This window comes from Poecilia mexicana, unplaced genomic scaffold (assembly GCF_051168715.1).
Source record: "Poecilia mexicana isolate PSO_F unplaced genomic scaffold, ASM5116871v1 scaffold_5, whole genome shotgun sequence".
Taxonomy (NCBI): Eukaryota; Metazoa; Chordata; class Actinopteri; order Cyprinodontiformes; family Poeciliidae; genus Poecilia; species Poecilia mexicana.
In genome coordinates this window covers 5,954,515-5,975,008 of record NW_028263374.1, presented here as the reverse complement: position 1 = coordinate 5,975,008, position 20,494 = coordinate 5,954,515, and the positions used below count along the sequence as shown (strand labels likewise).

The 20,494-nt window shown below is 41.9% G+C and overlaps 1 protein-coding gene across 1 annotated transcript in view; it reads right to left on the bottom strand.

The window, feature by feature from the left end:
* The window catches only part of LOC106923452 (cadherin-4-like), a 29,726-nt gene extending 9,703 nt beyond the window's left edge, over positions 1-20,023 (bottom strand). The window contains exons 1-4 of the mRNA XM_014996480.2: positions 19,137-20,023; positions 13,889-14,074; positions 13,559-13,812; positions 7,539-7,681 (exon numbers count right to left, since the gene is read on the bottom strand). Of these exons, the coding sequence (XP_014851966.2) occupies positions 7,539-7,681; positions 13,559-13,812; positions 13,889-14,074; positions 19,137-19,235 (682 nt within the window). The 5' untranslated portion in view covers positions 19,236-20,023. The remainder of the gene's footprint in view (positions 1-7,538; positions 7,682-13,558; positions 13,813-13,888; positions 14,075-19,136) is intronic.
* Positions 20,024-20,494: the final 471 nt, after the last annotated feature.

The window sequence follows — 20,494 nt, the reverse complement described above, 5'->3', positions numbered from 1 at the left end:
AGTCGGGGCAAAAAATTGTCAAGAGCTGCTGAACCTGCAATAAAAATAACTACAGTGTAAGCAAACTTAGCGTGAAAGTACAGACATTTCGGATTGGTTGATTATTTCTTCGCCAGTGCTTCTGGGCAATACATTTTCTACCAGTGTAAAGATTATTTTTTTCATTTTAAATACTGCCACATTTGGAAGGAACGTGAATTTACGTGCTCAGCAGTGGAGTTAGGTAAGTGAGTTGTATCCATGTATAACAACATTTTGCCAAGCAGAGATTTACTGAGATGAGACTCAATAAGCAGTGGAAATCTCAGAAACCGAATCCTAACCTCAACCCGTTCTCATCGCCCTTTACAAAGTCCAGGAGAAAAATTATACATACAGGTTCAAAGATACTTGTGTATCTATGAGCCTATCAACAAGCTACTATGGCATTATGCTGGCTGGTTGAATTTGAGAATCTAATTCTTTAGCTTCATCTTAACAGCAAGACACCTGAAACTTTTAACATGACTGGTCGTCCCAACAAGACAACGACCACAAACACAAATCCATAGTGGCTTTGCAATGGATTTCTGTTCCCTGATTGGCTTGGTTGTGATTCAACCGGAGAAATCTAACTCAATGGTAGAAAACCTAGACGCAGACCTAGGGAGATGATTGTGTATGAAGGCAATGGTCATGCTATTGGTAGGGTAACCACTATCAAAAAATAAATACATACATAAATAAAAAAAAAAAATAAGCAGAGAGGGGCAACATGCTAAGGGTATTTTAAACAAATATTAGTGTGGTATATGTATATACCAGCCTATATTTACAATTTAAATTTGAATTTTATAAGGGTATTTTCATTCCATCCTTTTAAAAAATAGCACTGGAACTTCATTAAAAACATGAACATATATAAAATATATTTTCCTGATGAATGTCCCAAGTAAGGGACTGAATATGTGCCGAACATTTTCCCGTCTTTAGCTGGTTGTATCCATGAGTCCACATACAACAGATTAAATCTCCACTCTGCAGCCTAAAAGAGGACACAAGCAGGTAAGAGGGATAGAGACCGGCCTGTCTGCTCTGAACCCAGGCTGAGGTAAGACGGTCTGAGGCAAAGTAGAACAATCTTGTCCCATCGATCCAGATGAGAAATCCTGTCTGGATGTCCGGGAGGCTGCGCCCCTCCAGGCCCAGGAGGAACAGAACCATCCGGCATGTTATCGCCTCAAAACCGGCATCTGTGTTTACACTGTATGGTGGTGCATTAGCACACAAGTGCAGCTTTTATAACCTGTAATGGCACCATTACTACTGAAAAATAAATACAGTAGCTCACGAGCAACAAACGCCGAAACCCATGTTTATGTCTTTTTCATAGACTCTTTGCATTTTTAAGCGAGACGACGTCAAGCTGCACTTGCACTTATGCCAGCTGTCTTCCCGCCGCACCGGCCTGTCTGCATTCAAGCCGTACCAGCGGTGCTGAAAATATCCAGGACTTCTCCGTGTAAATAATGAAGGAGCCACAAATCGCTAAGCACCAGAAGTCCTATCGATTAAACATGAATGAACAACATTTTCCTTTTAATTCTACAACTTCTCTCCTCGACTTCTGCTCCCGAAGACGTGATGCTACACAATCCTAGCTCTTAAAAAAAACAAAAACAAAAAACACTTCCAGGAGAAAATATAAAATATGGACATATTGTCTACATTTCACTCTGGATCCAAACTTTTGAAAGATAGGAAGAAATTAATGAGAACACTCCTGAACCATATGCCATGTAGAAGAAAATCAGTTGATCAAGCAGGTTTATTTGTGTGGCATATCTGAGCAACAAGGCACTTCAAAGTGCTTTACATCATAAAAACACAAAGATAAAAAGTCACGAACACAACATTCAGTCACTGATTGAGAAACCAGGAACAAACGTTACATTTTGTCGAGTGGCACCGTCAAAATCACCAATGCACATCCAATATGTTGGTCGATGTTCCAGTGATTTTGGTTCAAAAGCAACTGGAAGCAGGTGGGTTTTAGAGGAAAGGTGGTCCTATAAAGCACGTGTCAAACACAAGGCCCGGGGGCCAAATCTGGGCCGCCATAGCTTTTTATGTGGCCCCTAAACACTTCAGAGGTATGCATAAATAGATAAAGATCAAGATAACAGTTGTGTGTTTAGATATTAAGTTAATCAAATGAAAGTGATTCCAAGCTGTTTACTGACAAATTACATCAGTCAATACTTCCAGTTTTACTGCAATCGTGAAAATTAACGCAAAACCAACAAATCACGTTGTTTTCTTATGCTTGTGCCTAACAGAGTCTACTGAAAATTTTCCAGAAAAATTTTCAAAAACAATGGTTTTAAGTGATGCCAACTCCCACCTGCAGGTGGCGGTATGTTTTACTTCTACACTTATTTGCGAGTAATAAAAAAGTCACATTTTGCAGTATTTCTGGCAAATATTTCGAGACAATGATCTTAATGTGTCCCAAAATGAAAACGAGTTTGACGCCCCAGCTATAAAAGTATAAACTCACACGAGCTGAACCCAAACGCAAACAATTTGAAAATTAATGTGTCCTTTTGAGTTCATATCGCAATAATCACGGGTTGGTTTGTATTGGCTTAGTACAAACCTTCCCCCCCTCCAAAACAAAACAGGATAAGACATATTTTAGGTTGCTGCACGACAAAATGTGGGAAAAAGTGAATTGCGTCTTACTGCTTTTGCAATGCACTGTGGGCACACTGCACTGTTGAACAAACAGTGATTTATTGTGGCCTCGGCTCCTTTTTTGTTGACAGCTACCTCCAAGCAGTCTGTCAGCAAGCCGATGTAAATTCCCAATGAGGCGCAGCACACAGCGTGCTCCAGCAGCTCATCAGTGTTTTTCCTATGAACTCCTCTCCGCTGCACGCCGCAGCCTGGTGCATCAACTTACAAGCAAAGGTCCGCTGCCCGGCGCCCCGAGGCCCATCGACTGTCTTGTCGGTTAAGATTGGCCGGGTGCTTTGTTGCCGCTCACGCTTCGCTTGAGTAGAATAAGTGAAGAGAATTTCAATCAAAGTGGAATATATCCCCTTGTTGACACCGGTCTCCAGAATCAATAGACAGTCAACAACTTTAAGCTGCGCCTGGCGTGCTTCGGGGCGTCGAATCCCTCATTTCTCACCGGAGGAGAAAAAAAAACACCTGGGTGCCTCCTACTTCAACACAGAGCGAGTTACTCTGTTTGCCGAGCTTCAGTCATTTGTCTTCATACGGAGCTGCAGTGGCTGAGGTGGATGCTGAGGACGCTGACCGGCAGCTAATGGGTTTTCTTTTATTATTTTGACCAAAAAGTGCTTGAACACGTCTTCCCCGTTTGACCTTTTCCACATTATGTCGGGTTAACACAACCGCCAGCTTCAGTGTGTTACTGGGAATTTTATTGCTGAACATAAAGTGGTTAAAAGGCTTTCGGATCCAAAATCCAAAATTTAACTCCATGTAAGATTAATATATACAATATGAGTCTGTCTTCTACAAAAAATCTAAGACAATGTTCTAATTTTTTTTATCTGTACTTGTGTTTCTTCTTCATGTTTTTCACCTACAAACTCATCCTTCTCTATTCAGCCACATTACTAGAAAATGTTACAGAAGTGACAATTGCCCAGATATGTTTTACAGATGATGTATTCTTTCTGAATCATCTTAAGGCTTCTTTTTAAAAAATTTTTTCCGGGGTGGGGCAAAGTTCAGTTGCACTTTTCTATTGTCGACACACAAAAGAGCCCTCTGTATCTGTGAGCCTGGATAATGACATGTCCGTCTCCCGTGGCGAGTTCTGCACATGTTGTGAAGAGATTTTTTTTTCTCTGTGATCTTCCACCAGTGTTTCTCACCCAGGCCTTTTTTCCTCACACAACTCTGCACAGATTTTCTTATTTTTCCTCTCTTCTGTACCCAAACAGCTGCTTCGGCCGTCCGCTAATGATCCCGCTGTCTCTCAGATTAATGCGTTATATTTTGCCACATAAGGACAGCCTGATTATTAGGGCGGGTTCCTTTGTGTGTTCTGAGTTTATAGTGCCGTCTTCCAAATGCAAATGGCAGCAGTATTGGCGACCGTCACGTTGGCTTTGTGACAAAATACAACTTCAGTGATGCAGTGAAACTTTACTGATACATAGTTTAAATTTGATCTGGCTCATGTAATATATCTCTCTTTGCAAATGGCATAAATGTTCCACAACGAGCAGAATTTGTTCTAACACCTCAGTTAATCTGACCAGCTGCAGCAGCCCAGACAGAACATGGAGGTCTGCCAACGTTGTTGTTGTTGTTGATCTGCGCCTGAGGGCGTACGCACAAGATGACTTGATTGAGTCAACATTTCCAAATGTTTTCAGTCTACATCACGGACAAGATTCCCATCGGGTTTCTAAAAAAGTTTCACTCTGGAGCCCGTTTGTCAAACCTCGGAGTTTAGGTCCGGCTAAATGCTGTTGCTGTCTAAGAGGGGCCAGAATGCAACAAAACTTTTCTGTCTTACTGTCCTGGCATGGTCACGTACAAACAGGGTGTTATACTTTTTAAAAAGTTGTCTGCTTGGAAATACTGTGAGAATCAGAGTGGAAAGAAAAAGCCTGGATGTTGAAACTAAGGAAAAAGTACAATTAGCATGCTAACGGGCTCGTCTTCAATGCCGCCAACCACAAGTTAGCTAACCAAGCTACTGGATCAACAAAACTAGCTTGTACCAGTTTGTCAGACTGTGATAATATTCTGTCCACCCCTGACGTCACTATCCACGGTGAAGTGAGTTTTACATCAACATGGACAGAAAAGGCGCTAAAGAAGAACCTCGTGAACTGAAACCTTCGGTCGCTAGCATCCGATCGGATTGTGGGAAACGAAGGACTTTGTCACGACAAATGTAGGAAATCAAAATGCTCGACTATGAAATCCAACTCCACAGCCAGGTTGTGCAGCGTACGTGGAAACCTTGAAAAAGACTGAGCTGTCTGGTCACGATGAAATGAAGTATGGCTCATCGTAGAACCTTGCAGAGTCTATGTCTATTTTACTGCTTGTATTCATTCAGGTGACATTTAGGGCTTTTGACCAACAGTCTCTACATTTGCGCCTTATAGGTGTAGTTTTTTGCTCGACTAGTAAAATCTGGCCTAGATTAAGGAAAACGGCCAACATATTGCTCTGGTTTGTGCGAACAATGTTTTTAAAATTCACCGAGTTGTTTGGTCTGTGATCATTCAGCCATGAAAAAGGACGATTCATACAAATGATTAAAAGTCAAGGATTAATATTAATATTGCTATGCAAGGGTGCATGTAAAGCTTTTTGAAAAGCTGCAAATGCTTTTTCATCTGTACCTCTTCATATTTATGAAACAAACCGTCTGTCTTCATGCATATTCCATGCCGCGTCCTATTCAGAGCGTTTCTCATCCCAAGGTTTTATTCCACAGCTTTTTATTAAATGTAATCTGGGTATTTATTTCTTTAGCTAAATTCAAGGTGTGCGGAAAAAAAAAAAAAGCGTGCTCCGTGTACTGCACACATTTTAAACCTCCCCTGGGGCAAATCTGGGATGTTTGGCTTTTTTTTTTTCTAAATTAAACTGTCTTGACATGATTTGAAGGCTGCTTCCCAGCCCGCACAAGCGACGGAGAGACGCAGATCCGGTGTAATTTCCCCACAAATCCACCTTCCATCTTAATCCTTGGAAAATTTCTAAACGATCCTGCCTAAATAGTGAGAAAATGGGTTATTTGATTAAACTCTGATCCACTTAGTCCTTTGATTCTGAACAAGAAAAGCAGAAAATAAACCTCTTTGATATCTTTATCAAAGGAAACAAGCAAGATCCTACAGCATCCAAGCACCTCGGTATGGCTCCGCGGGAGGGCTTTGAGCTAAAAGTAGCATTTTGACCCTATAAAATGTTAAAGGCTCAGCAAAGTTGTAACGGCTCATCTTGATGAGTGCCAAGTGTCATGGAAGTCCATCAATGCTGCATGAAATGTCCTGGGGGGGAAACAGCTCTAATGGCAGCCTCATGATGGCACTGCAGGAAAACAGAAACATGCCTACGGGAGTCGTTTTTAAAAAACTGCTTCGCCGAACTTCATGGGAATATAACAAATGTGTGTCAGACTGTCATTTTCCAGTGACACACACAAAGTCACAGACTGACTGACACACCTTGCAAAGCCATACAAACCCTTTAGAAATGTTAGTTTTGTTGCCACGTTTAATGTAATTTATTGGGATTTTGTGTCAGCATAAAATGGAAGGAACCGGATATGTGGATTTTTGCAAAGTGTGCCGTGCGTCGCTGTTCACATAACCAACTTAAAGTGCAATTACATTAGAGCTGCTAGTGTTTCCGTCGGATCCAAATCCACTTTAAAATCTTTCGACGTGCAAATTTGAGATGTGAATTTTCTCTGGGCCTTTTCAGAAAAAAAAGAAAAGCTTCCCTATACGATGATACTGGCACCAACATGACTGTAGGGACTGTGGGTTTTGGCTAACAATGGTCTGATCCGTTGAAGAAGAATTAAAATCTCATTCACAGATGGCAAAAATATGACCAAAAAAAAAAAAAAAAGAGAAAGGAAAAGAAAAAGAAAGTAACATACCCAGTCCATATGCAGCCTAACACCGTGCTTATCTTCACACCATTGATTCCAACGTACACGCACTATTCAGAATGGGAACACATCAAATGTGCAAAAAAAAAAAAAAAACCCTACCTAGAAAAGGAGACACGTTTTCACAAAATCCCTTCCATTTATTTGCATCTATAACTAAATAACAGATTTTTCAATACACCAGCACAGCAGGTAAGATGGGAAACGATGGAATAGCCGGAGGGGTTCTTGAAATGAAAAGTGTCTTGGGTGGGCCCCACTTTTCACCCACTCACTCCACACACCTTCTATTTTCTTTGTGAAGATGTAATTTCTTCACATTTTCAGTTTGAACATTGCTGAAAGAGACACCCAGCCACTACAACTAAAATAAATCAGGATGCTTTGAGCATCACCTCATGTGGACACAGCGTCGATGACAACAAACACACCATGGTGTGTGTGTTTTCTGCAGCTGGCTGAGCTGCCTTTTTAGAAACATGGAATAAACTTGTTCGGGGTGCAACTTATGGGTAAATAGTCCTGCCATCTGTTCAAAAAGAACAGCTGTGTTAATGACTAAAATGAATCACATGAAGGCAGACTGTCTTTATGAAGTAGGTGACTTATGAAGGTAAATGGACCGACTGATTTTTAAAAGTATAGACGACTGAATACAAAAATATGTACCACAGTATTATTTTTCTTCAACTTTACAATTCTGCACTATGCTGTGATGGTCTACCAGATAAAATCCCCTTAAATTAATTGGTACTTGCCATAATATGACAAAATGTGAATGAGTTCAAGATGGATGACGACTTTCCCAAGGCACCGGTAATGAATTTTTGGGTACTGTTGGTTAAACACACTCATCCTGACTTACCAGACTTACCATTGTCGTACGCCAAGAACGTGGCTTCGTACATGTTGTTTTTGACGTACATGGACTCCCTGTCCAGCAAGGCCATGGTGGTAATCTGACCGTTGGTTCTGTTGATCTTCAGCCAGTTAGCCGGGTCGGAGAGCTTCGAGTACCTGTGCCGACAGACAGACGGAACAGAAACAACACTTCAATCCCATTTAAAACAACAGGCATATATATTCTACATCATGACTTTTTGCAGCTCGTCGTTGCTACAATAAAAAGCAACTCTAAAGCTTTTTATTTTATTTGTAGATCCAAAGTGGCTATTATCAGGTTGAATGCTCATTACCATAACAAGCCGCGGCAGCCGAGCGCCTTTGAAACGCGGCGGCGGCAAGGAGAGCGGAACATATGTTCGTCAAACTTGTGAACGCGGCAGCTCATTAGCATCGGGAGCGAAGAAAAGTCCTGCGTCCATTTGTGGAAAGGCTCGTAAACGCCAGCCCGGCTCTGTGTGCCCGCACGGCGGCCGTCGTCGCCGCATTTACAAATCTCATTAACGCGGATAATAACCGCCAACAGCTGACCGGGAGCGGGGCCTAACGAGAAACGGTTAATCACGACTCTCGCCAGAGGGTCAGAGTGTGGCCATAACGACAAGAGACGGGGTTCAGAGAACGGAGGAAGGAAAAGAAAACGGGGTGAGACAGAGATCACAGTGGAGTTTATCTGTAAACATGGGCAGTGGAACATGACGGGCATGAAAAAGGAAGAGCTTAATTAAAAGGAGAGAGAATCGGTGGCTGACAGCAGTTAGCCAGTCAGTAAACCAACATCACCTCCAGCTGAAGCCCCGTTGTTTCCTGAGCAAACGGAGCTGAAACCAGAACCCTGTACATCTTCTGTCTGACATTAAATCAGACTAAAACGCTTCTGTTTTAGGTCAGCTGAGATTACTATATTCATCACAGATGCAAATAAAAAAAAAGATCATAACTAAGTGAATTTTAGAAGTTTTTTTTTTTTTTAACTGTCTTTTCAAAGTTTCTTAACAGGGCTTCATACAACTTGGGTGAATTTTTGGTGTCCTTCCATACGGTTCACTTGAGTGTGTCTCATTCCTCTGGGCAGAACGAGTGTAACCGAGTCAGGTTGGTGGGCTGCTTTGCTCACACACACACACACACACACACACACACACACACACACACACACACGCACACACACACACACACACACACCCCTTTCCCTGCTCGGTTTCTTACTGAGTGTTATGATTTGAGATTAGTGAAGGCCAATGCGAAACATTAACTTTGTGGCGTTTAAGTCATGTTGCAACTCATTCTGAGGTATCATCAGAGTCATTGTCCATTTGACCCATTTTGACCCAAGCTTGGCTGATGTCTTCAGATGTTTCAAAGTTTCTAGAGTTATTTTTTTATGACACCATCTATTTATAGAAGTGCACAAGTTTTGCAGAATTACTGCCTGCAGCATTACGATGCCGCCCCATAGGTATGTTGTTCTCAGATAAAACCCTCAAAATCAGCTTCACCAGAACCACAAGATATTAACATCTTTGTGTCCGTGTGAATTTGCAAACTATAACTTGGCTTCTTCCTTGCAGAGCGGCCTTTCGGCCCGCGCCAGCAGAGGACTTGTGTCCTCTGTCCTGCTAGCTGGAGCCTGCGTTTTTCCATCAGGCCCTTCTTGTTTATGTTCTGGGGTTAAAAGGCACATGTTGAATAAAATCAGTGAATCTCCAGGACACAGAACCATTCCCCTTCCTGGACTCATGACGGCTGGACATTCCCATCATGTTTGTGCTTGTGTGTAATTGTTTGAGCAGATGAACCTGGCCCATTCAAGAACTGAAAAACTGAAAAAAGTATGAACAAACTTCCGGAGAGCCACAATTTTCTTTCACTCTCGCCATGATGTCACACAAGTGAGCAGTCATTCAAGCCAGTCGTTGTCTTACATCACTAAAATGCTGTGAATTAACCAATTAAAAGCTTTCACAGCCATGACATCCTCTTTTTTTCCATTCCCAAATTGTTTAAAAGCGTAGAAGTCTTAGTGCACCTGAACTTCAGAATCTGAGGAAAGCAATAAAAACGTCTCGAAATCTCTTATTATTCTGGCGTTTAGCAAATTAAACTGTCAGACGGTAAGAAACAGTACATGCACTTCTAACTGTACATAAACACACGAAGAGAGAAATAATTATCCTTCTAAGAACTTGTCGCGCTGTTGCCCAGCAGGTGAGGGTTTTGCTCTTTGTGCAGCGGCTCCTGGCACGCTCGTCTCCTCCCTCTGCCAGCAAGGTGTCACCCCCCCGCTGCACTTATTTGCAGCCGGCACAACTAAATGTCGTACTGCATTTCCGAGGACTTTGTTGTTAATTTTACAGAAAGTTCAACCCTAATCTTCCGCTGTGGTTCCCGGAGATCTTCACAGTGAAAGATTCTGTCCACTTTTAAATATCCTAGATGAACTAACAATAGAAACATATAGGAAGTACTTGGATTTACTGTACTGCTTAGAAAGAATCTCAATCATAGGAAGCAAGATCTTGGGATCTTTATTTTTTATTTTTTAACACACACACTTTAATCTTTTCTTTTGTGACTGTGGATTTTACTGTGATCAACCAACACAAAGCACAGCATAAGCGCGAAGTGGAAGGAAAACGACGAAAAGTTTTCCGAATGTTTCCCGAAATAAAAGTCTGAAAAGTGTGATGTGCATCATGTCCAGCTCTCCCCCATAACTCACACACTAAATCAGTAAAATCCTGTTTTCCATGATAAGACATGGTGGTTGTTGCATCATGCTATGAGGGATACCTTTTCAACTGTAATGACAAATTGCAAGTGCAAATATAATAAAAAAAACATGCAATATTTCTCTTCCACTTCAGTTATGAAATGCTTTGTTTGGATTTATTACCTATAATTTAGCTTGTCGCAACACGTAGTTGATTAATTTATCTCATGATGAACCAAAAATAACTTGATCATTTTTAATCTGATGATTAATACTTTTTCGAAGTACAATTCTGTTTACAGAGACTCCACAATCCATTTTATTCATACTTTTGGTTGTAAGTGGTTTTCATTCCCGTTTTATTTATAGTTTTTGGTTCTTGTCGTCTTTTGTGTCCAATATTTAAAATGTCTTCCAATTCCAGTGTTCAAGTGTTCTTTACAAAATTAAAGTTTGTTGGACTTTTTAATTCAATTCAAGTCAATTCAAAAATACTTTATTGATGCCAATGGGAAATTAAATGTTGTTGTAACTCATATTAATTCAAACTTTTAAAATTTGTAAGGCTGAACTTGATAATATGTCATCATCAAGATTTCATCAGTACATTAGAATAATTTTATCATTTATCACAGTAATGTCTGGGTCAATTTATCGTCCAGAGAAATTTGTTATTGTGACAGGCCTGCCTATAACCCTGATAAATCATGGTAGCTAAGTTGTGAAAAAAAAAATAAAGGGGTATAAATATTTCTGAAATGGACCGCTTGTCCAACGGCCTGCCAGCTTCTAGCTCAGATCTCTACCATCCGAATAATCTTCATCATGATCTCACATCCCAATCAAGTGTCCTCACTTTGGAGAGGCTAATAATCAACACTTATAAGGAACACATAACGACACGCACGCAAACCCACATTTACTCATCCTCGCCGTCTCTTAAATCCCATCAAACAGTAAAATCAGCTGGCAAACAGTCTTGGCTTCACATAATCTTGTTTTCTCTTTCCTCCAGAGAGAGAGAGCAAGAGAGAGAGAGTGAACAAAAAGACAAGAAATTCAGAAAAGCATAAAACAGCCAAAGCTGGCTCCTCTCCCATCCTCGACGCAGGGCTTTCAGTCATGCTCTGCGGGTACTCGCCTGCATGTCGACGGTGTGCATCTAGCAGCCGGTGTTTGTGCATTTCTGTGTCTTTTGTGCACAGGGGTTCAGCGAGGCTGCTGAAAGGGAATACGGGAGTAGAGACCGTGCCGCCGTGAGCTGAGCGACTGCTGGAAAAACTCCAGAGGAGGAAAAAGCAGCTCTGAGCTCACATCAATGAGAGACACACCGACCGACAGAAAGGAAAATGACGGGGGTCAACGGGGAGGGAGTAGAGGGAGGATAGAGAGTGCAGCGTATGAAAAGTGACTTCTTTCAAAGGGCAAATGAGCTCAGGCCGTTTGCATAAAGGAGTAGACGGAGGATATTCTCACGCATGAGTACGCCTCTTTCTTTCACCTCTCTTTTGTCAATTCGGTAACATTTCCGCCAGGTTTCGCCGCGGACACGGCTGCCTCCCTGACATTAAGAAAAATCCATCTGGTGCCGGCAGCGGAGTGGAAGGGCGAAGCCGGACTTCGGCGGGGCACGTGGGAGTTTCCGCCGCAGAGGGGTCGATGCTGGGATGGCACCGTCCCTGCCGCGTGTCGTCCCGGCTGCGACGGCACGGATCGATGAGGAGGAAATGCGGGCGTTTCGGGCCTCCCCTGTCCAGCTCGTTGCAGAGCGACCTCTTCACACCGGCTGCTTGGCAACCGAACGGGAGGGGGAGATAACCGGGACGTGGGTAGGAGAGACCAGCGGAAAATGTCGCTTCAGAGGCGTAAGCTGTGAAGAAAGCTTTCAGTGCTGAGTAAACGCCTGCGAAGCTCAATATTTTGTGCGCCGCGATATGGGAAGTGCACAAAATATTGGAAATGTTTAACTACAAATGAATTCCACGCTTCAGGCCGATCCCGGCGCCTTGCTTGAGCGAGTGCTTTAATAGAAAAGCCAATAGTGGACGTGGATTTCCCCCAGCGGCCAGAAATGTACGTTTCAAACGGCTGTCACGGACGGCCGTGATCGCAGTCAGGACATTAGCTTCTACACTAGTGCTTACAAAGAGGTGCACTCGCTTCCAGTTTGAGAGACTTTTCTTTGTTCTAGTGACATGGTCTGGCTCAATATGGACCCCTTTTTAAGGACCGGATTTCTGTTTGGTCTTTGAATGCTTTTCAATTCATTCTGGAAATGATTTATTTTATTATTAGACCTTCATTTCACCAGATAAAACCCCTCTGAGATCAGGTCAACCTGACTGAGAAAGGCAGTGATCCACGTCATAATGGACAAGAGAAGTCGGCAACGATAACAAAAATGTACCTGTCGGCTGTCTTGGAGTGACCAAGACATCTGGGTCAAACACAACTAATGTAATGTTCAACCAAAATTGAACAATTACATGTTTTCCTGGCATTGTGGAGCTCTGACATGGAGACATATGCAGTTGATTCAGGCTGCAGGAGAGTGAGCGAAAGCAAGACTTCAACAGAAAACAGGAAGGCTGATGGTATTACAGTAAAGTTTCTTTGCGAAGATATTGCTAGTCTCAACAGCAAATACAGGATGCCAACAATGTGATCTGCACTATCAGCCTGAAGCAGCTCCCATTGGTGAAATAGTTTTATACAAGGCTTTACTTGGACTCAAGCTGACCTACATTTCTGCTACAGTTGCAGAGAGAAATATTTACCCTCATAGTTTTTTTTGTTTGTTTTTTTTTTCACACAACTTGGCACTTGTTTCTGCCTCTTTTGCTCGGACAGAATTGGGTAAGTCCACTCTGTTCCATCTTTTTGGAACTTACTGCAAGAAACTTTGAGATTGACTGAATTAGTGCTTTAACATCCAAACTAAAAGTTCTTGAGGCCGATTCAGCGACATAGCCTGTCATTTTCTTTTAGCTGTGTAACTTTTTGTGTTGCTGCTTCTTGGTCAGGAGGATTCGATTGAAAATGAGGTTTTTAATCTCAATTGGTTATTTTTATCCTGGTAAAATAGAAGGAAAAAAGACAATTTAACATGTCACCTTGTTTTGTTTTCTTTCTGTCTTTGACATGTCATATGCTTCTAAAAGAAGTTGCCGCTCACTGCAAGACGGCTGGAAAAAAAGTGTTTCGAATGTCCGCGGAGAGATCAAAACCGGAAATTCAAAACGTGCAAAGATTTTTATTTTTATTTTTCCGACCCGTACCTGACGATCTGGTGGATGAAGTGGTCGGGGTCCTGAGCTGCGAACACCGTGAGCGTGGTCCCCGCCGGCACGCCCTCCTCGAAACGGATCGTCTTAGGGTTGACGGGGAAGACGGGCGGCTCGTTCACATCCTGGACAGAGATGGTGACCCCCGCCGTGGACTGAAGCGAGGACTGGATGCCGCTCGCCAGGTGGGCCTGATTGGACACCACCACCGTCAGCATGAAGGCGCGGTTCATCTCGAAATCCACTGGCTGCAAAGTGACGGCATGGTGTGAGACGGTCGATGGCGACGGGACAAATCGGGACTGCATGCAGCTTTGGTTTTACCTTGACCACCGTGAGCATCCCCTCGTTCGTGATGGGATTTGTGCGGATGGTGAAGTGTCCCGACGGATCGCCGCTGACGATTCGATAGACCGCGTTCCAGTTGGGGCTGTGGGGCTGATCCCGGTCCACCACCGTCAGGTTGGTTACCACGACGTTCACCTTGTTCTCTGGCACTTCACCGGAAAACTGCACAGAGGAGGAAGGGAATGGACGGGCAGGAAAGAAAAACATTAAGATGATGTCGGCATAGAAGTTTGACTGTTTGCTAATAATCTGACTTATTGACTTTTGACGCATTCGCTTGCGCTGTCATTCATCTTTAGAGGATTTTGCATAATTGCTGCCCACAGAAGCACGGACCCGAAGCGGTCGCAGCACAAATCGGATATTAGAAAACAAGAGGGAAAAAAAGAGGAAAACCCGGCGCATTTGTCCAAATGTGGATAATACAAAATGATATCTTCCATTATGCTAATGCGGCGCTTTATTCTGCACCATATCTGCTCAGATGCAACTCTTTAATTGAACAAATGGATTTTTCAATTAAGTGTTTACCCATTTAATTTGGATTTTGTGCATGAAGCAAATCCAGGTCTTAATAAGTAATTAGATAAGTGCTGTGATTAAGACATCAGTAGGAATAATCTCTGGCTAATGATCTTCATTATATTGCAATCTTAGACAACTCTCCTATAAACTGGCTTGTGGAGGAAGCTCTGTGACAGCTGGAGAGCCCGAAGAGGAATTTACAGCACAGTGGGAAGCATTTATCTAGATGTGAAGGGACGGGCACTCAAAGGGAGACGCGTGAAGTCTAAACTCTCAATCGAGTTTTTCCCATTGGACATTTGAACTGATTTTATTTAGAATTAGTGACTAAAGCCATGTTGGAACATGACTTCTTTTCCTCTCCTCCTCTTCTGATTTAACTCGCCTCCCATTCTCCTGGTTAATTTAGTCCTTCGGCTCAGCCTTCACAAACCGAACTGTTTGATTCGGAAAACGTGCAGAAGATCGGCCTTTTGAGGACAGACATCAGACAACGCCAGGTTTTATTAGAGACAGAAGGACAAATTCACAAAGGCATTCGGGGATGGCTAAACTTGTGCACAACCACTCAGGTTCTCAAACTTCAAACACTTTGGGGCTGACACACACATGGCCCGCATTTTAGTAAGGTAGATGCAAACACAAAATGCGTTCTTTTAAAGAGTGCCTGCTAAAAGATGGTGGCAATTTTTAATGTAGGGAGAGAAGAAAATTAGGGGGAAAAAAACCCTGCTGCACTGTTTGCTTCATAAAAAACTTAAACTTTTTATTTTGACAATGTATTTCAGATTAGCACTGAATATGTACATACCTTACATGTAATAGTTTTGCTGTCTGTAATATTGTCACCTTTCTAAAATAATGACCTAAGAAATTTTTTACCTAAAGTGATTTTGGCAATAAATAAATACATAAAATCCCCACCCTTTTTTTTTTTTTTTTTACAAACAGATGATTTATGTAAAAATTAGAAATACATACTTTTGACAAATAAAAATATGACTTAGGCCATTATTATAGGAAGGTGACAATATTTCATCCTCAGTCAGTGGTTTTTATTTTCAAATAAATCAGTGAGGAAACATTCAATTCATCGTTTACAGTCTGTTTTAAAAATTTAAATTCAGTTTTAAATTGCTGCTGTGAATCTTATCTGGCAGCTTTTTGATGATTTGCAACGACCATGATGAAGCCTGCCAGCCAAAACGCCACGGTCTGCCGCTAAAGATGTTCCCCAAAGCTTCAAATGTTGCTGGAGTCCTCATTTCATTTCACCTCACCAGAACCTTTGACCCTCTCTGTGAACTTTGGGTGTTGATGAAGCCAGAAACGTTTGGATCGCCGTGGCGATGGGAAATGTTCTTCAGGTGACAGAAGCCTGACTTTATTATTGTCATTATGTGTCTCTGAAAGGGCAGGTCTCGGTACTGAGGTGAGCACTGAAACCGGACTGAGAGACGCGTTTGGTCGTAGTTAGGACAGCGTTTAGCTGTCAGAGCAGTTAGATCAATAATCTTACTGATGAATGAAAAGTTGGAGATTGGGCTGGAAAAGTCCAGTAGCATCTCGTTCAGATTCCTCATTTTCAGCAGTTTTTTGATAACTTGTTTTTTTTTTTTTAGATTTTATTGGATTTTCACATTTTCAACCCTTGTGCTTCGTTTTGTGCGTTTGATTAGATCAGATTGGCTAAAAAACATTGTGATCATCACCATTCATAACACGACAAACAAGTAATAACAGCACTTTCAGACCAATGCTGTTTGCCTTTATCTTTCTTTTTTTTTTTTTTTTTGTCAAATTAGAAGTAATATATTAGCTTGGTTTACAAGCAGTCCAGGAATTTTGCCTAAATAACATGCATATACTTTCTCTCCCCCAAAAGAAAAAGAAAAAGAAAAAGAAAATACTTCTTTTTGCACAAAAGCACAAACTAGTTTTTTTTTGTTTTTCTTTATCCTATTGGATATGTGAGTTACTTAGAATCAGAACAGTGTAGCTTTTCTTATTGTTTATTTTCCTTGTTTTATTTTAAGTTCTAAAAATCATTTCCATGTTCATCGTTGTCAGAAGGGCGCTGCCTCATGAATTTACTCCCCTGCGTTTAGTTTCTCAGTTTGTTGTTGCAGTCTGTTCTGTTCTGTGGGATTTTGTTCTCTTCCATAAACATTTGTGTTTTCCATTTGGACTCCAGTTTCTCCGGCTCTTTGTTCGGCTCCTTTCGCGTTAATCAGTCTCTCTCCCTCAGGTTTCCCCACTTGTGTTCAGTCGCAGCTGTTCCTTATCACCTCCGATTAGTTGCTCTGGTGCTCTCGTCATTTATCCAACTCTGACTCAGCGTTTAAACTCTTCTTGTTTTTTTTTTTTTTACTGTTCGTTTCTGGATTCTTTCATTACTCGGCCAACGCGTTTCGTGACCTGTAGATTCTACTGCACATTTTCGTACACGGCCCTGCGCTTTAGTCCGTTCTTAAACCTTGACAATGATTATTATTTACAGTTTGTAGTTTGCTTTTTTGCATTTGAGGCTTTTCACGGGTGTTTGTGCGCTTTCCATTTTCCCGCCACTCTGCTGCTGATTCATTTAATTTCCACACGGCGGGACGGATAATGGAAGTACTCCGCTCTGATCTATTCTTACCCATCTCCTCAAATTCATCCCTGAACCGTCGACTGCGTTCCTTGTTTCTGAAATGCCATTTGTTCGGTATTATTCTCCAACAAACCTCTGAGACTTTCACAGGAAAGCTGGATTTACACCGAAACTACAAGTAGATGAGCTCTGTTCAATAGTCAGGTGAAGGCCTGTGGTTAGTTACCCTGCATTAAAAAAAAAAAAAAAAAAAAAAAAATCACACATCCCTTTCCTTCCACTAGCCTTTAGCTGTACTGGTACACAACATGCCGGCAAAATGCAGGCGGGGATCCGAGTGTCTGACCCTGACACACACACACACACACGCAAACACACACACACACACACACACACACACACACACACACACACACACGCACACACACACACACACACTCGCTCGCTTTGCAGTAAGCACTGCGGTGCTTCTGTTTGAAATCTCTGACATCCAGCTCACGATGGGCGCCCACAAGAGTACAGTAGCTCTAACGGACCTGTCAGCATTTAATTCTACTTCATCACCTGGAAAGTAACAAAGAGCGGGGAGAAAAAAAATAAAATAAAGAGGGAAAGCGACAGATGCTCCCGTTCAAAAGCCTCCACGCAAACATTTGTGCTCCGAGAAAGCCTGGCCTCTGAATGCTGCTTCGTCATCAGAACCAATCGCCGTCTTCTAGTAATTCTCGAAGCAGCTGCAAGGTGCTGCGCTGCTGGAGGAAAAGCAGACGTGTCGGGGACGGACGGAGGCCAGACGCCTGCAGACAAACAGGGCAGAGGCTGAGCAAGCAGGCGGAAGGACGGACGGAGGAAAAAAGCCCAACTTCATCAGCACCTTTTAGTTTCCCCCCATATGTTGCGTGTTGCAGTGTTCCTGAGTTGCAAGTATTTGTTCTCAGCCTGCTTTTCCACATCACCCATCCAGGTTTTTCAGTGCATTCCCACATTTAATTGGCCTCTCCCAGAAACAGCTAAGTTTGCTGTTTTTATGCCGAGAACACAAAATATATCTGCATACAGAATTTAAGAGTTTGGAGGCAACTGTAGACACGACACCCACCGAGTCTGTTTCCACCTCTGGTACAATGTGTGTACGAGATTCTCATAACCAAACGGTTGCCACGGAGAGCCGATCTGAAGATCAACACACATCTGTAGAATGACACGTGTACTTTTGTCTTTCCGGTTTTGAGGAGTGGATAAGGTAAAACTGCTGCTCTGTCATTTCATATCTGGTGAAACAGAAGGTTGTGAATTATGAATTAATTTGACAAATTTAAAAAAAGTATATATGACAAGAAATGATTCGGCAGCATCGGTTTTATAGAAATTATTTCCAGTTGGAGGAAATATGAGACAAAAAAATGCAAAAATAAAGAAATGTAATAATTTTTTTAAATCACGAATTTTACTTAAATGAAAAAAAAAGAAGTTAATTTCCGCCTGCAAAATATTCAGAAATTCTGAGATTAGTCTCAGAAATTCTTAAGAGAAAAACTTGGAAACTTCGGAGTCTCAAAAGTGGATTATTTTTCCCCCTTTTTACTTACAAACCAAGAAAGAAAAAAAATTTCCATTAGTGGATCATTTTAGACATTTTAAACTCAGGAATGTCAAAGTTTTTTTCCTGAAAAATTCTGAGATTAATCTCTTTGCTAGCAAATTTCTGACTTCAAGCTCAGTTTTTTGGTGGAAATTTAATCTTTTTTTAATTTTCCATTCACAGCGGACGTCGTGTGCCGTCCTAAATCCGTTTTCTTGATCACACACTGTCAGTTAAAATAATTTGTTGAAATGTCATGTTCTTTGCTCGTCTTTCTGTACCAGCTGTTAAATTTATCCAGCTGCTTTGCTCTTCAAGCTAGCATAACAATCACTAGATGGAAAAGTTTCTGTCGAGAAAAAAGCGTCAGAATCCATCCGGTGACCTGCTGAGAACCCAGAAGGCCCGAGGCAGCGTTTAGGCCAAACAAACAGAATAATTGTTGAATAGTGAAAACAAAAGCAAGGCAAAAAAAAAAAAAAAACATTCTAAAAGTCAATCTTTTCTCACATATTTTGACTTACCGTCCTGACTGTCAGTTCTGGCGGGTTGTCGTTGATGTCGGTGATGGATATGAGCGCCGTGGCCGTGTTGGAGAGCCCAAAGTTCAGGTTGCCCTCCATGTCCGTGGCCTGGACGATAATGGTGTACTGCGACACTTTCTGTGGACAGAAACGGAGAGATCGTGCTCAACAATCGGCTGATCCGGCAACAAACAAACAGACAGCGGGGTACAAAAAGGGGAAAAAGTAAAAATCGTCCACGAGACGCTGATCTCCAAAAGACAAATGAACTGTTGATCTGCGGATCCAGCGCGACTCCCGGCCTGGAATTGGCACGCGAGATAATCCTTTCGTTCATGAACCGGCTGCTCACTGGAACAACTGTGTAAATGGAGCGACCTCGCCCGCTTGATTCCTCACAGTAAATGGCACAATAAACAAAGACAAACAGACACACAAAGTTTAAGAGAGGCAACAATGAGCTGGTTAACAGGCCCATTCGTTACTGTCGAAAAGTCTCGGCGTTCTGCTGCGGGAGCAGACCCGGGTCATCACTCACTCTAATGAAGGTGCCGCCACTTTAAGATGCACAGGAAAAGCTTTGGCTAATGGAAGGAGGTGAAAGGGCTTTATTTAGTCCAGTGACTGTGAGGAGGAGCAGCGGTGATAGAGCAGAGCCGCACTGAGGGACGCAGGGTAATGTCAGACTCACGTCAGCCGTTTCTGGCATCTATTGATAGAGATGACAGCGCATGACATAATTTATAATAATTAAAAAAAAAAGGAAAAGGAAACAACAGCTAAATCCCTTTCAAGAAGTGAATGTTTGTATAACAGCCAGTTTTTCACATCCTGCTTTTCATAAATGGATTCTTTCCTTCAGGTATCGATGTCAACCATGTGTCACGTTAAACTCACTGCAGTTCTCATTTGAAGCAGAAGATGTCACTACAGAGAATCTGTACTCGATTATTTATTTTAGATTAGTTTTTTAAATTCCTAGTTGCACTTTCTGAACCATTTGAACGAAGGTCTGTTGCAGTTCTTTGTTATCAGTTTCAGTTTCCTTATTATTTATTTATTTTATCTTACATTCCTAACTGCACTGACTGAACAAATTGAAGTTGTGTTCATTTTATACTTTTGATCAAGCTTGTGAAGATATTGGTGTATTTAAGTGTGCTGCACTGGTGCAGAGTTATCAAATACATTTGTAATTCAATACATTTCTATCTCCATAAAAAAAAACAAAGCAACAACAACAACAAAGTTTTAAAGTAAATTTGGTATCAGCCGATACTAAACATCGGGTATCTGTATGAGCATCGCAAGTGAAAAAAGTGGATTGGTGCGTCTCTACTGAGCAGCGTGACTTTATG